Source organism: Lepus europaeus, chromosome 9 (assembly GCF_033115175.1).
Source record: "Lepus europaeus isolate LE1 chromosome 9, mLepTim1.pri, whole genome shotgun sequence".
NCBI lineage: Eukaryota > Metazoa > Chordata > Mammalia > Lagomorpha > Leporidae > Lepus > Lepus europaeus.
Genome location: NC_084835.1, coordinates 102,944,497 through 102,961,267, shown reverse-complemented (window position 1 = coordinate 102,961,267; position 16,771 = coordinate 102,944,497). Strand labels below are relative to the sequence as shown.

The following is a 16,771-nucleotide window of genomic DNA, read 5'->3' as shown; positions in this document are numbered from 1 at the left end:
TCTGGTTCAGAGGGGTTCATCTTTCCCTTCAGAATGTGAGATCTTTTTGGTTGTGAGCTCCCTGAAATTCCATGGGAAATCTATAAAATTGAAGCAAATGGATTCCTCGAATACAGAGTTTGTTCCACACATACTGGAGGTCCCCATCACAGAGAACCTTGATCTTTGTGACCTGCCCTGAATATACCTCTCAAAGGGGCACAGTGGTTTGTGCTACCTGGAGGCACTATGTGCTGTGACAAAAGACTTAGTACTTTTAGCTGCAAGCAGTAAACTTCCCTGGCATCAGCCCCCTCTTCAGTGAGGAGTGAGAGAAGTTGTCCTGCACGTACTCACAGAGGCCAGCAACTCAAGGATTCATCCCTCAAAACAGATTCTCACTGAGTAAAATAACTGAAGGATAGGTTTTTCTCTCTGCCTAGGAAAGTAATTTGCTTGAATGGTGCTCATTGCCAGATAGGCCAAGTAGATTAAAATAGTAGACTCCTTTTTATAGCAGACCACACAAAAGGGGGGCCAAATTTTCTTGTCTGCACATGAATATCCAAAAAGCAAAAAAAAGAGAGAGAGAGAAAGTGCAGTTGATGTTTATAAGCACAATTAATTTGTGCAAGTCTAATTCTATTCTTTTTTAAGATTTTTATTTATTTATTTGAGAGTCAGAGTTACAGACAGTGGGAGAGACAGAGAGAAAGTTCTTTCATCTGCTGTCCACTCCCCAAGTGGCACCAGTGGCCAAGGCTTCCAATCTGAAGCCAAGAGCCAGGTTCTTATGGGTCTCCCATGGGGATACAGGGGCCAAGGACTTGGGCCACCTTCTACTGCTTTCCCAGGCCACAGCAGAGAGCTGGCTTGGAAGAAGAGTAACCGGTACACAAACTGGCACCACTATAGGATGCTGGCATCGCAGTTGGAGACTTAGCCTGCTGTGCCACAGAGCTGGCCATTAATTCTTTTTTCTTTCAAAAACAACATTATGTGAAGATCATGGGATGTGATAAATATTTACTGTGAAAAAAATAATTTATGTAAAATACATATTTTTAAAAGTCTACAGTGAGTACAGTATTCTATTAACCATTCTAGGCATATTGCTGACCAGCATATCATATTACCAGATGTTTTAGAAGACTCTGTCCAGTGATACATATTCTCATTTATTTGTTGTATGTGCCACCTATCTTGGACTTCATGTTCGAACTTAAAGTGACACTTACATTTCTGTAATTTAAGAGCTAAATCTAAAATACATGGATAATAACTTTGTAAAGAGCTGTGTTTTCACATGATGTGCACAGAAAGAGTTGCATCATGATCCTGTCTCACATCAGCTTCCATTGTAGGCAGGGCTTAAAAGAATATGCAGTTAGGGGCCGGCGCCGCGGCTCACTAGGCTAATCCTCCGCCTTGCGGCGCCGGCACACCGGGTTCTAGTCCCGGTCGGGGCACCGATCCTGTCCCGGTTGCCCGTCTTCCAGGCCAGCTCTCTGCTGTGGCCAGGGAGTGCAGTGGAGGATGGCCCAAGTGCTTGGGCCCTGCACCCCATGGGAGACCAGGAGAAGCACCTGGCTCCTGCCATCGGATCAGCGCGGTGCGCCGGCCGCAGCATGCTACCGCGGCGGCCATTGGAGGGTGAACCAACGGCAAAAGGAAGAGCTTTCTCTCTGTCTCTCTCTCACTGTCCACTCTGCCTGTCCAAAAAAAAAAAAAAAAAATTAAAAAAAAAAAGAATATGCAGTTAGGGCCAGCGCCATGGCTCAACAGGCTAATCCTCCGCCTAGCAGCGCCGGCACACCGGGTTCTAGTCCTGGTTGGGGCGCCGGATTCTGTCCTGGTTGCCCCTCTTCCAGTCCAGCTCTCTGCTATGGCCCGGGAGTGCAGTGGAGGATGGCCCAAGTCCTTAGGCCCTGCACCCCATGGGAGACCAGGATAAACACCTGGCTCCTGCCTTGGGATCAGCCCAGTGTGCTGGCTGCGGCGGCCATTGGAGGGTGAACCAACAGCAAAGGAAGACCTTTCTCTCTGTCTCTCTCTCTCACTGTCCACTCTGCCTGTCAAAAAAAAAAAGTATAAAAAGAATATGCAGTTAGGTGGAAGACACTAAAAAAACTGTCTGGGGGATGTTTTAAGCTCACTACTGTTGGCCTCTTGTTTTTAAGTTCAATGCCCATTTGATCTGTCAATCTCGCCAGAGCTATTAAAAATCACAGACATGATTTTGTTTGCATGATTCTTTTCTTTTCTTTCTTTTTTTTTTTTTTGGACAGGCAGAGTTAGTGAGAGAGAGAGAGAGACAGAGAGAAAGGTCTCCCTTTTTCCGTTGGTTCATCCCCCAAATGGCTGCTACAGCCGGCATGCTGCGCCGATTGGAAGCCAGGAGCCAGGTGCTTCCTCCTGGTCTCCCATGCAGGTACAGGGGCCCAAGCACTTGGGCCATCCTCCACTGCCTTCCCCGGGCCACAGCAGAGAGCTGGACTGGAAGAGGAGCAACCGGGACAGAATCCGGTGCCCCAACCGGGACTAGAACTGTGCCGGCGCCACAGGTGGAGGATTAGCCAAGTGAGCCGCATTGCCGGCCCATTGTTTGCATGATTCTTAAAAGGAAGAATCTGTAGACTCTTTCTCTTTATTCTGAAGCTATTCCAGTTGAGAAACTAAATTCTGGGTGTATACATTCAGTGGGAGGGGCCAGCGCTGTGGCGTAGTGGGTAAAGCCACTGCCTGGAGTACCTGCATCCCATATGGCTGCCAGTTTGAGTCCCGGCTGCTCCTCTTCCGATCCAGCTCTCTGCTATGACCTGGGAAAGCAGTAGAAGATGGCCCAAGTCCTTGGGCCCCTGCACTCGCATGGGAGTCCGTTGTAGCCATCTGAAGAGTGAATCAACAGATGGAAGGCTTCTCTCTCTCTCTCTCTCTCTCTCTCTCTCTGCCTCTGCCTCTGCCTCTGCCTCTATGTAGCTCTGCCTTTCAAATAAATAAATATCTCTTTAACATATACATACATACATAAGTAAATAAATTCAGTGGGGAAAAAAGCTTTATGAAATACAGTATTAGATTTAAATTGCCCATTGCTTACATTTTCAAAAGGCTTTTATTAAATAAAAAGATCTGGTGAAAATAATCTTATTTTCAAGGAAACAGTACCTGCTGTATATTTAACACTCAGCAAGTTTTGTTAAAATTTTGAAAGAGGTGGGGAAAAGAATGACATCCACAGCAATATAGATCATCTTCCCTGCCTAAGTTTGAGAAATTAAGACCAAACATGGTTATTTCTTCTGCTAACTTCTTGATCAACAGGCCCAGAGAATGGAAGTCTGTAGGAGTATTTTTTAATGTTAACATTAATGTTAACAAAAAGGTTAACTTCATATTAGAACATATTCCATATATTTTTCATACAGTTTTAAGCCTCTTTTTAACTCTAGTAGTTTTATAAAATCCAGAGGCTCTCAAAATCATCTGTAATGCAATATTTACCTTATGATAGTGTATACACTTTGAATTCCTACTGAAGTTTATAGTTACATACTGGAACACCAAAAAATAAAAATAAATCACCTAAGAACTATGTTATCTGAGTTTCTGCTTCCAAACTCCATAGTACAATTATATAATTCCAACTTTACTTGCATCTATTAAACATGTTGCAAAGATGAAATCTGACCTTTAAGGCTGAGATGGTCTTTTTTACTACTACATATTTCTTTATATGTTTTTAAAGCTTGTAAACTTGCCAACTCTTTAACGTTTAGATCACTTAATTTATCTGAACGTTTAGGAGAATTTTAATTTTCTAGTTGGTTTTCAAAGAAAGAAAGTCAGGAAAATTCTAAGAAATATTCTGTTAAACATTAATTACCTTGCTCACTTGACCAAGATTCTATGTGGGAACGTGCTGTATTCTTTTAACAGATGAGTTTTTCCTGAGAACACTAACTTGGCTAAATGTTTATATTTGTTTGACAAAATACAACGACTTGGGGTGAAATAATGACGACTGTCTTCTGATGTCATCAGCTAACCGATGCTGGGATGAATACACAACAGGCAGTCATTTTCAAGTACATGAAAAACCCCTATTCTATAAGGCAAGGCTGACTGCCTTGGAGAAGTCATGCTTTTCTTTGTCCTTTACAGATGGCCATCACAGCAGTGACCCTTGGAGCTCCTCCAGTGGGATGAATCAGCCTGGCTACGGAGGAATGTTGGGCAATTCTTCTCATATTCCACAGTCTAGCAGCTACTGTAGCCTGCACCCACACGAACGTTTGGTAAGACAGCCTTACATGGGAGAGTGAGAATGCAGCTAGTTTATGATATCTCATGCCTGTCCTCCCATGCATGTTCATGGGTCACTCACTGCAAGTAAATACAAACAGGGTGCACGCCCATTGTTCTTCCAGTTGCATTGTTTCTGTGATCAAACAGAATCAGATCACCTTCGCAGACCCTTCCAGATTCTCTGTCATTGTTCTTTTGTTTATTGTGTTTTGTTCTGTGCTTTCTCTATCACAGTATTGGCTTACTTCAGGACATAAATACTCACGGCATTTGAGTTGCAGGATTTCAGCTGTGGCAGGTCCTTGTCATTTCTTTGCTCTAGGTTTGGAAGCCTGTGCTGCAGAGGTCAGAATGTAGTTGGTGGACAGTGCAAGGAGGTTACATGCCCCCCAGATGGGCCTTTCCATTTCCTCTTGGCCAGCTTGTGTCAGCTTTGACCTGCTGTGACACATCTGAAGGAAAGAGTTCATGTTTTCTGTACACTCCTGTCAGTAACAGCAATCATGAGGTTTCTGCATAAACCTGTTGCCCAGTTTTCAGTTTGTAACTTTGATGCCACACAGCTCTGCCTGGCACCGATCCTCTGCTTTGCCTCATTCCAATTGAAAACTCTTGGGCTGTAGAAGCTAGGTCTTTCATCTGAAAGTTTCTTTGTCCATCATCTACGCTTATCCTTCCTGGTGTGGGTCTATCCGGGAAGAAGGAGCTCATCTGACTGACTTTCTTAGCTTCAAAAATTGTATCCCAGGATCCACATATGGATTAAAATCCATGGTTAATTGGAGGAAAGAGTCTGCATCGTGGGTTTGGGGTACAGATAAGATGGCCAAGCTCCAGCTGTTTCATTTGGCAGTGAACCAGTAGATGGAAGATAGATTTCTCTCTCTCTCTCTCTCTCTCTCTCTCTCTCTCTCTCTCTCTCTGTATCTAGATAGATAGATAAAAAATAAATTCATTATTTTTTAAAGGATGGGAATAGCATAAAAATGTATGACTCTCAAATCCTATAAATGCAAAGGGTCTGGATCCTGGGTGGTGCACACATCACTGCTGTTCATTTGATAGTTTTCCCCTTTGTTCTTGCATATCCAGGTTTGTGATTCTTCATCTGTTTTGATAAAGCAAACAATACTTTCTACATTTCTGTGTTCTTTCCTCTCTTTTGATCAACTACTGCGAATTCAGAAAAGGTATCTTATACTCTGACAACCACAAAAATTCCTGACATCTAGATTCCTGAGCAGGGGCTGGCGCTGTGGCATAGTTTGCTGAGCCTCCGTCCATGGTGCCGGCATCTCATATGGGTGCCAGTTCGTGTCCCGGCTGCTCCTTTTCCAATCCAGCTCTCAGTTTATGGCCTGGGAAGACAGTAGAAGATGGCTGAAGTGTTTGGTCCCCTGCACCCACATGGGAGACCCAGAAGAAGCTCCTGGCTTCAGATCTGCCCAGCCCCAGCTGTTGCGGCCATTTGGGGAGTGAACCAGCGGATGGTGGTTCACTTTGGATCTGCTTCTCTCTGTCTGTAACTCTGCCTTTCAGATAAATAAAGAAAATCTAAAACAACTAAAACATTTTTGAGCAGGCATTTACTCAGCAGCTAAGATGCTGGTGGAGATACCTGCATCCCACATTGGAGAGCCTGGGGTTGATACTGGCTCAGGTTCCTCACTCCAGCTCCCTACAAATGCACGCCTTGAGCAGCCGTGGAGATGTGTGATGCAACTGAGTTTCTGTGACCCGAATTGAGGTCCTTTCCTGTCTTCTGCACAGCCCAGTCCCTGCCGTGGCAAGCATTGGGGGTAGGACTAACGTATGGAAATTCTCTCTCTCTCTCTCTCTCTCTCTCTCTCCCTCCCTCTCCCTCTCTCTCTCTGTCTTTCTGTTTCTCATAAATAAACAAAAGATTTCTGATATCATTGAACTTTGAGAAGATATCTTTTTTTTTTTTGACAGGCAGAGTGGATAGTGAGAGACAGAGAGAAAGGTCTTCCTTTTTGCCCTTGGTTCACCCTCCAATGGCCGCCGCGGCTGGCGCATCTCGCTGATCCGAAGCCAGGAGCCAGGTGCTTCTCCTGGTCTCCCATGCGGGTGCAGGGCCCAAAGCACTTGGGTCATCCTCCACTGCACTCCCAGGCCACAGCAGAGAGCTGGACTGGAAGGGGAGCAACCGGGACAGAATCCGGCGCCCCAACCGGGACTAGAACCTGGTGTGCCGGCGCCGCAAGGCGGAGGATTAGCCTGTTGAGCCAAGGCGCCGGCCGAGAAGATATCTTTATTTGATCCTAGTGACATAGATATCACATAGTGTTACTCTGTACAGTCCTGACAGGCAGAGTTGACGATGGAGTTAGCCTTTTTGTATTATCTCAAATTTCAGCACATTTGCAGTAAGTAGTGAATGACTTACTTTCTTATTTCCTCTTCCTCTACCTCCTACTTGAAGGGATTAGAATGAAAGCTTTGAGAAATGTTAACTATTATTAATCTAGAATTTCTTTGGACTAACATTTTGACTTCCCCAGCATCATTTTTTACTTCTTTGAGGACTGATGATCAAAACTATATGTGTTGTATGAGCATAGAAAGTTTTGATTACAAATAAAAGTTTTTTGGAATTTTGTTTTTGTTTTTGTTTCTTTTTTTGACAGGCAGAGTTAGAGAGAGAGAGAGAGACAGAGAGAAAGGTCTTCCTTTTCCGTTCACCCCCCAAATGGCTGCCACGGCTGGTACGCTGCAGCCGGCGCACTGCACCGATCCAAAGCCAGGAGCCAGGTGCTTTCTTCTGGTCTCCCATGCGGGTGCAGGGCCCAAGAACTTGGGCCATCCTCTGCTGCCTTCCCGGGCCACAGCAGAGAGCTGGACTGGAAGAGGGGCAACCAGGACAGAATCCGGCGCCCCAACCGGGACTAGAACCTGGGGTGCCAGCGCCACAGGCAGAGGATTAGTCAAGTGAGCTGCGGTGCTGGCCTGCAATTTTGTTTTTTTAAGTCAGTCATTTGACTTTTATTTGTGGGGGGGAGCAGGGGAAATTCTTTTACTTGTTTTTATTTGCAATATAGAGACAGACAGAGAGCTCCTGTCTGCTGGTTTACTATTCAAATGTTTGCAACAGCCTGAGCTGGCCTGGGACAAAGCCAGGAGCCAGGAACTCAATCCAAGTCTTCCCTAATGGGGAGCAGGGACACAACCACTTGATCCATCATCACCTGCTGCCCTCCAGAGTCTGCATTCACAAGAAGCTGGAATTAGGAGCCAGAGCCAGGACTCAGATTCAGATACTGTGAGATTGAGATGGGATGCAGATATCCCAATAGACATCTTAACTGCTAGGCCTGCCCCTGTTTTACTTTTTAACATTCTTCTCTCCCTATGTTTCTTTCTTTTTCTATCTTACTTTAGAATTTTGAATGAGGCGATTTGACTTTATCGCAGTCAGGGTCACTGAATGGGGAGTATCTTTAAATTGTGCTCAAATGCACAGAGAGGCAAAGCTGAAAACTGACTACATGCCTTTTAGGAGTACAGCTAAACCAAAACATATGATCAACCAGGGAGAAAGATTATTTTGAAAAATTAATCTGTTTGGCTGCATCAGAAGCTGTATTTGTAATTGTCATTTACTCATCAGAAAGCATGGAGTTTTCATTGTTAATATCATCAGTTAACAAATTTTAGAGAATAGGGTTTTTGTTTCAAGGTGTAAATGAGTGGAGTGCCTGCTTATATATCCTAATGAATTTTCCCATCAAGACTGAAACTGTTGAATTATTGCATGTAGTTTTCATTGTAATTTCAGGATTTAATCATGTGAAAATCTCACTGAAGTGACTGAGGAACCTGACTCTGATGGAAAATAATGTTGAATTACAGTAGCTGTTGGTGTCCTTTCACCGAAAAATAATGGTAGCTTGTTAAAATTTTAGTCCCTCAGCGTCTGGCTACTCCCATCCTGAACAAGGAGTAATTCAAGAAAAGAGAGTTTTCCCTGGATTATTTTGGTTATACTTTGGCCAAGTTAGTATTATCTGTCAAGGTAGAACATTTTAGAAACATAATTGCCCTCTCCACTTCAGGCCATGTTATCATAGAATGGATAATTATGAAGCTTAAAGTCCACGTAGTTCAGTACTGACTATCAAGCCATCAATCTTAAGTTTTTTGAGAGTCCATGTTCAGCCTGTACAAGTAATCACGACTACATTACAGAAACACACACAAAATCACACAGATGGGTAGAGTTTCGATAAGGCTTTCTGATGGGTTGTTGCAGAATATTGAGTTTGGACAGACTTGGCAAAGCTGTATTTAAAAAGAAGATGGAGTCCTCCCTGTCTGGTGTGACTTAGGCCTGGTCTTTGAAGTACAGAATGAAATAATCTTAGGAATTGATAATTTTAGTACAAACAAAAGTTCTGCTATCTTTTATTTTTGCAGCAGAAACCTTAGCCATTTATTAATGTCTGAAAATGGTTTGTTGTTGTTGTCCTTACATCCTGTGGGTAGGTGCTACTGGAATCCAGTGGGTAGAGGCCCACGCCAGTGGTAAACTTGCTGTGATGCACAGGGGAGTTTCCACAGCAAAGAATGAGCACAAAAGATTCATGTGGTCAAGGGTGTGAATGCTACCTTAGCCCAGAGCATCATTCTGTTCTTAGTATTTGGTCCCAGATATTTTTCTAAATTTAAATGATCAACTCAAATAGAGATTTTTAAAAAGTCATTATTGGAAACATTTTCAACACTTACGTTATCAGTAGACTCTAAAAACACTATTGAAGGCCGATGCCGTGGCCCACTTGGCTAATCCTCTACCTGCAGTGCCCAGGTTGGGGCTTCTAGTCCTGGTTGGGGCACCGGATTCTGTCCCGGTTGCTCCTCTTCCAGGCCAGCTCTCTGCTGTGGCCCAGGAAGGCAGTGGAGGATGGCCCAAGTGCTTGGGCCCTGCACCCGCGTGGGAGACCGGGAGGAAGCACCTGGCTCCTGGCTTTGGATCAGCGCAGCGTGCCGGCCATAGCGACCATTTGTGGGGTGAACCAATGGAAGGAAGACCTTTCTCTCTGTCTCTCTCTCTCTCTCTCACTAACTCTGCCTGTAAAAAAACAAAAAAAAAACAAAAAACAAACAAAAAAAACTGTTTCTGCTTTTGTACCAACCAGAGCAGACTTTAATAACCAGTGTGATGGGGCCGGCACTGTGGCTTAGCAGGTAGGGCTGCTGCCTGCAGTGCTGGCAACCCATATAGGCACTGGTTCAAGTTCCAGCTGCTCCACTTCCAATCCAGTTCTTTGCTATGGCCTGGGAAAGCAGTAGAAGATGGCCCAAATCCTTGGGCCCCTGTACCCACGTGAGAGACCTGGAAGAGGCTCCTGGCTCCTGGCTTCGGATCGTCACAGCTCCAGCCATTGCAACCAACTGGGAGTGAACCAGTGGATGGAAAACCTCTCTCTCTGCCTCTCCTTCTCTCTCTGTGTTACTCTTTCAAATAAATAAATAAATCTTAAAAATAAAAAACAGACTTAAAAGGACCTTCTAAAGTTGATCATAAAACCCTCCAAAAGAGACATTATTTACATATCACTAATTTTATCTCTAGTGTATTTATTATCTTTCTAAGTGGCAGTAGTTTTGAAAATAGTTTCATTGTAAAATAATCTAGTTCTAAATGTCAGTTCTTTTAGCATTTAATTTTTGATTAGTCTCTAAAAATAACTGATTTACATGGATTACATTGGTTTCCTCATTAAGATCTGCAGGAATTAATTTTTACTTCTCTTCTCTGAACTCAGAATTAACCCAAAGTCAGTCAAATCCAAAAGTTTTCACTGACTTAATTCTTTTAACTGTCTCATTTTGTGATTATTATAGTTACTCAATTTTTTGTAACCCCTTTCCTCTTTTTAAAAATGTTTACATACTGGTTTATACTTGTTCTTCAGAAATTCAGCAAAGAATAGAGCTGTAGAAGAAGAATCAAACCTTCTCTTTTCATTTTGCCTTTCCATATTCTGGTGTTTTTTTTTGTTTTTGTTTTTTTTTTTTCCTGTTCCACTTTATTAGTCTTTAGCTCCAGAGCAGAAATAGCTCTGTCTCTGGTCATCTGCATTTACTGGTACATGGTTTATCCAGTCTTTCAAGTTATCTGTACTTTAGGATGGGCCCACTCTATTGTCTTTCAGAGAAAATTTCATGGACTACTTGGGATATATTTTGTGTGACAAGTAGAAATGAATTTAACAGGTGGCCTGAGGAATGTTTTGGTCAAGGAAGGAGGTCCATGAAATTAAAAAGTTTGGAATGCATTCTTGGGAACTTGGGGAGGTTTAAAGGGATCATGTCAGTTTTTTCACTGAAGTCTTTCAAGTTGGACTATTTTGGGTGCAGAGGTAATATCTTCATAGACATCCATGTGTCATTGGCAGACTCAGGTCTGAAGTGTAGATTCATTGTTGGGACTGTTATCTCTCAAATAAGTCATATTTCAGTTCGCATTTACCAAGTTCTGACTGATAACCAGCTGTTCTGAGCATGTAGTGTGATTATGTGTGCAGTACTCAGCCATAAGTGGTGAGCAATGCACAGTGTGGGCTCTGTCCCTCCCCTGAAGAGCTCACAATGTATGAGTATAGGCAGAAATGGACTTGACGGATGAAAGGTGGCAAATCGTTAAGTGTTAACTGGCACAGTACAGAAGAAAGTGCCTTCAGATTATGGACAAGCTGAAGTGGGAGTGGAATCTTGAAGCAAGCAGTTGAACCTACAGTGGGTCTTGCAAATCTAAATGGGGCAACAGCAAGAAAATGGGTATTTTCTCCTTGTGAACAAATGCTGGGGCTCTAAGTACCCCTGTCAGCCTCATATTCAATTTCTAATTTGAAATTAAACAATTACAACAGCATCTCTAGTAACATATTAAAGGTCCTAGTCCTTTTATATGTTACATATGAGAAAAATGTTTATTTAGCTTAAATATTTTTCTCTTCATAGCCATAATACAATTACATAATGTCTATGAGAATAACTTTTTAAGCTACTTTTTATTTTAAAAAGGAAAAAAAGCTCCAGGTGCCCTTCTAAATGTCTTTTATAGGGATTTTCTCATTCCCAAGCAGATGAGTGGATAGTAAAACGAATTGCCCACCCTAGGGGCACTGTGATAGGCCCAGGAAAAAGTAGTTTCTTTGACCAACTAGGATAGTAATGGAACTTAAAAGCCACACCTTCAAGCAGATGATTCATTGAACACGTGGTTCTTCTTTCCTAGCCAGCTATAAGGTGGAGCTAATGGGGAGAGCATTTAAAAAAGAAAAAGAAAAAAAAAAAAAAAAACACAAAGTGAAATATGTCATTCTTGGTCCTAGTTTAATTCAGTATAATCATTGGTTTAAGGCTTCACTTATTGATGCTTTAAACAGATAGTTAATCATTCATGCTTTTTTTTTTATTTACCTTTTCATTCTTGCTGCTAGAGTTTAGGTACATGACCCAATTTGTCAGGAAGATTTGACACTGGCTCCTTTTTTGCCATTTAGTGTCCAGCACGTCAGGATGAAGTGTGATGTAAATCTATGGGTCCTGATGTTGTTTTATTCATTCTTTAGTGGAATTTTTGTCATATCAATAGCCAATTCCCCCATCATCCCCCAAATAATAACAGAGATGGTCTTTTATGTAGCCACTATCTCAAAGATGATTTTAAGCATAATATGTAGATTTAGAGATTGTGATCATTTCTTCATGTCCTACATTGTCATTTTATTCCTCTTCATTTGATGCAAACCCAAACCAACTAACTATGTCTGTGTTTTATAATTTGAAAAATGAAAGCTGTCAGATCTAAGCAAGATGTTGTCTTGACTATTTTGAAATTCTAGAATCTGTCTTCATTGCAAAGTGGAGAGTGCTGAGAGAATTATTAGAAAGCTAACTTGCTAAATATGCTATGATTGAATGGCCTACTTTTTCTGTGTCTCACTACAGAGCTATCCATCACACTCCTCAGCAGACATCAATTCCAGTCTTCCTCCGATGTCCACTTTCCATCGTAGTGGTACAAACCATTACAGCACCTCTTCCTGTACACCTCCTGCCAACGGGACAGACAGTATAATGGGTGAGTCACAGAAATGCCACTTCCAACATTCAATCAGTGTCAGGGTTGAATACTGAAGGGCCTCTATTCCCTCTCATAACTGAACAGCAATTAGGCAATAAATATTTGTCACACAATTGAATGAACAAACAAATGAGCCAAACAGACATAATCACTGGCCTGACCAAAATCCCTTCTTTTTACTTCACAAGAAACTAAAACTTGACTACTTTGTCCATTGTGAGTCATTATATTGAATAGGGCTTAAATAGACCCATGTTCCCTTGCTTCTCACACTCTCAAACAGCAACGTGAACTTTCCATGACAGGAGCCATGGAAGACTAGTGACCCAGGGACACACTGGCTCTTAATAGTAGTCACTGGCCTCTTCCCAATTAGCATTCACCACGCTAAGCTCTTACCATGGCGTGCCACTGTCTTCTGAAGACAAGCATATGTGAAATTCTCAGGTGACTATTAATAACTAGATGAGCCTGACCTTCTAAAGAATGTGGCATTGCACAGCCCTTCCCAAGAGCAGTGTTTGCTCGTATACAAGAGAGGAGATGTCTGAGCATCAGTGGGCCAGAAGTTATGTGCTGCTTTCCTTCGGGCAAATTCACTAATGAGTTAAGACCAAGAAGAATGCCGCTGCCAATGAACAGAGTCATCACCCACTCGTTCCTCATGGTGTGCACCGTGGTCCTGTCCCGGGGAAGGATGATTTCCCCAGCGGCACCTGGTCCTCAAGGGACGAGCTCGACAGGAGGACACATTGGGCTGGTGGGAAGACAGCTCCCTCCCTGCCACTGAGTCTGCCTTGATAACCTTGGCATTCAGTTGAGTGGCTTATCTCGGTGCTCCTGGGTCTTACTATAGCCTCAGATTTCACTGGTTGCCTCTCATGCTGATTCTCGCTCTAGCCCATACCTGACTTGGGCCTAAGACCATTCCCAGAGGGTTACTGATGACAACATTCAGAGTGTTTTCTAAGAGAAGTTCATGCTACTGTTCATTGCTCTTAGTTCTTCAGAGTGTCTCCCTTTTCTATAGATGGTCTGTCTGTAGGACTTTGGGAAGTGGTGTTGAATCGCTTACGTGGGAGAGATTTTGATGAAGGAGAAAAGATGTGTTTTGAAATGTTACAAATATAATTTCGGCCTGAATGATACCCTCTCTGCTTATTCAATAATGTATTTCACATTTGAGCTGAGCCATCGGGCGGCCCTCTGCTGTCATGTCTCACTAAGAAGCAGATTTAACAAGAATTTCCATTTTTGTAACTTTCCATAACAAAGCTCCTTACAAATGGGTTGCATCCATTTGACCTTGGGGAATTGTGGACAGAGGTTACATGGAGAAATTTTTGTTAACTATCAGTGCAGTTTGGACAAACTTGAAAAACAAGAAGAAAGAAAAGTGCAGAACTGAAAGAGTGAGAAAAGCATATTTCACTTCAGTGCGGTTTGACAGATGGAAAGCCCCTTTCTGCAGTCATGAGGTCTTGATATAAAGGAGGATGACCGGTCATTCATTCTCTTGCATGACAGATTTCCTGTCTGCTCGTGGTTTGAGTAATTTTCTTTTTTAGGAAGGTATGAAGGTGGAGCAAAACCATGAGTTGAGGAAAACATACTCAGGCAGTGTTTGAAAAAAGTTCAGTCGATTGATTTGCCATTTTTTCTGGCATAGAGTCACCGTGACTGTGAGGAAAGAGATATTATGAGATGGTGTTAAGCACTCAATGTAATTTGGGGGTAGCTGACTCTCAGTGGGAACAAATTTGCTTGGTTGTGGCTGGCTGTCCCAACATTAGCTTGAGGATGAACAGGAGCATCCACTCAGGGGGCCTGGGCAGAGTGGAACAGAAATGCCTGGCACATGCCTGGGACTCTGCTGCATACTAAGGATGGACTTCACTTGTTACAGACCACGGGCTGTGCTTACGGGTTTAGACAATATTAGGGAGGCTATAATTTCAAAAAAGAAAAGCAGGAGATTTTTGAAACCCCAAAAAGAGCTTTGAGGGATTGTGTTACATAAATTGTTTCATCAGAATGGGTGTGCTTATCAAAATCCACATTCAGAATGGGAAAAGATCTCATCAGAAATCATACATGAAGGAGTAGACCCTTGTCACTTTGCATAAATACAGATGTTAATTTATTACAGATTATTTCTTTCATGTTCTCCAATGCCTAGAGTGAAAATAAAGAGGAAAACTTAAGGATATTAGTGAGGGTTTGCATTGCATGGTGTCTGGGTGGCTCATGTTTCTATGGCACTTTCATTCTCCTAGGCTTCACTTGGGTTATCAGAGCATGGTTGAAGTCAGCGATGGCAGCATGTCGGTATAACAAGAAGAGAAGCTTTCTCTTCTGATGTTAGTAATACTTCCCTAACAGACTGTATGGATTAATAGGATACAGCTGTAGACTTTTGAAAATATTTGGCATATCCTCACTCATTCTGAAATACAGGAAATAAAGAAATATTACGTTGCCTGTTTCTCAAAGGACTAACAGAGCTAATTAAATAATTGGTAAATGGGGAACACATAGCCTGCCACATGTTTGAGATTACACACATGATTCTGTCGAAAATGACTGCTAGCAACACTAATGCCATAAGAATGGGGTTCAAGCGCTGACGCATGGACATCACATTTTTCACATTTTCTTGGTGAAAAGCTGCAAGGTGGGGTGCACACTTAGGGAGTTGCTTTTATTCCTGTGTGGAAGAAGACCCCTGCCCTTTGTCTTGGTTTCCTGTGATAATATGTCTTCCTGGCGGTCACCAGTTGTGCAGAGCTGAGGGTAGAAGAGAGAGATGCAAGCTCTCAGGTCACCAGAAGGTGCCTTCTTGGAACCACAGTCCCGACCCCCTAGTTCTGCCCTCTGTGTCTCCAGCAGAGAAGACGATGAGTGAGGTGTGTTACTTGTTTGACCTGGAGGAGAGACTGCTGTTTCTTGCTTTGTTTTCATTTGTTCTTTAATTTCCAATATCTTTTTTTTTTGGAGACACCCTTAAGGATGATAGTGCTTGGGGCAGTCGCCGCGGCTCAATAGGCTAATCCTCCGCCTGCAGCGCCGGCACACCAAGTTCTAGTCCTGGTGGAGTGCCAGATTCTGTCCCGGTTGCCCCTCTTCCAGGCAAGCTCTCTGCTGTGGCCCAGGAGTGCAGTGGAGGATGGCCCAAGTGCTTGGGCCCTGCACCCGCATGGGGGACCAGGAGAAGCACCTGGCTCCTGCCTTCGGATCAGCGTGGTGCGCCAGCCGCGGCAGCCATTGGAGGGTGAACCAACGGCAAAAGGAAGACCTTTCTCTCTGTCTCTCTCTCTCTCTCTCACTGTACACTCTGCCTGTCAAAAAAAAAAAAAAAAAAAGAATGGGTCAAGTGCATTAATGAGACTGTTCTTTCTTTAAAGGACATGTTTGCCCCTGGATCTTTAAGAGAACTGTCGAGTCAGATGTTCTCCATGTGGCATATGCTCCACAGCCTTTCTCTCGAGCTGTACTAGAGAGTCTGGAGATTGCCACAAACATTTCTGAGCAAGAAGGGTCTCTTAACACCGGACAGTTGTAGGAAGTTGGTACCTAGGATCTAGCTGGGATTTGCAGTAGTGCCGTGGGGGTAACACACAGTTAAGGAGAGAAACTCTCAGGGGGGCTCTAGGGATTACTGGAATCACACCCCTTCAACTGGTTTCCTAAAACCCTTTCCGTGTTCTGCTGCTGGGGTGTGTCTCAGAAGGAGCACAGTCCAGTTCTTCTACATCCGAGCATGTGTGCAGAGACGCATGGGTAGCGTGTTAGATAACAGAGATGCCTGCAGGATAATAACCATTCACATTTTGCTATCCACGTATTTCCTTCCTACCTGCAGTGTTAGCCAGTAGCCCTTCCTGATCCAAAGGAGTGAAAGGACCCCCTGCTTCTCAAGGATGAGAACACTGTAGCCCCCCACTGAGAGATACCATCTGTATACATTGCAGGGTGTGACCCCTTGTGGTTTGAGTCTACACATCCTCTCCTCCCCTCAAAGGGAATTCTGCATGTAACTAACATAGTGGTTATAATAGCTATTATTGTTTTATTAGTCTTTAACTGGTCTCTTTTCTCATGCTTGGTATTTCCCATGTTTTTAAACCTCAAACCAAATAGTGTTGAAGAAACCGACTACCAAGATTGATTTAAAACACCATATGCTAAACATTACCCTGGAATATCTATCCGGTCCATGAATTAATCTGCCTTACAACTTTCACTTCTAATGACATGTTTGTACGACACGATGCATTTTAGGATGTGGCTTTCCTAGTAGAAACATGACGTCCTTTTCCCCTTGAGGACTTGGTTTCACAGTAATTTTATTATTAGAGTAGTCACATAATA

General features: G+C 43.1%; 1 protein-coding gene across 16 annotated transcripts in view; it reads left to right on the top strand.

The window, feature by feature from the left end:
- TCF4 (transcription factor 4) overlaps positions 1–16,771 on the top strand; it is a 407,611-nt gene that overhangs the window by 337,121 nt on the left and 53,719 nt on the right. For all 16 annotated transcript variants that reach the window (XM_062201706.1, XM_062201704.1, XM_062201701.1 and 13 more), the window contains 2 exons: positions 4,144–4,277; positions 12,265–12,397. In XM_062201706.1, the coding sequence (XP_062057690.1) occupies positions 4,144–4,277; positions 12,265–12,397 (267 nt within the window). The remainder of the gene's footprint in view (positions 1–4,143; positions 4,278–12,264; positions 12,398–16,771) is intronic.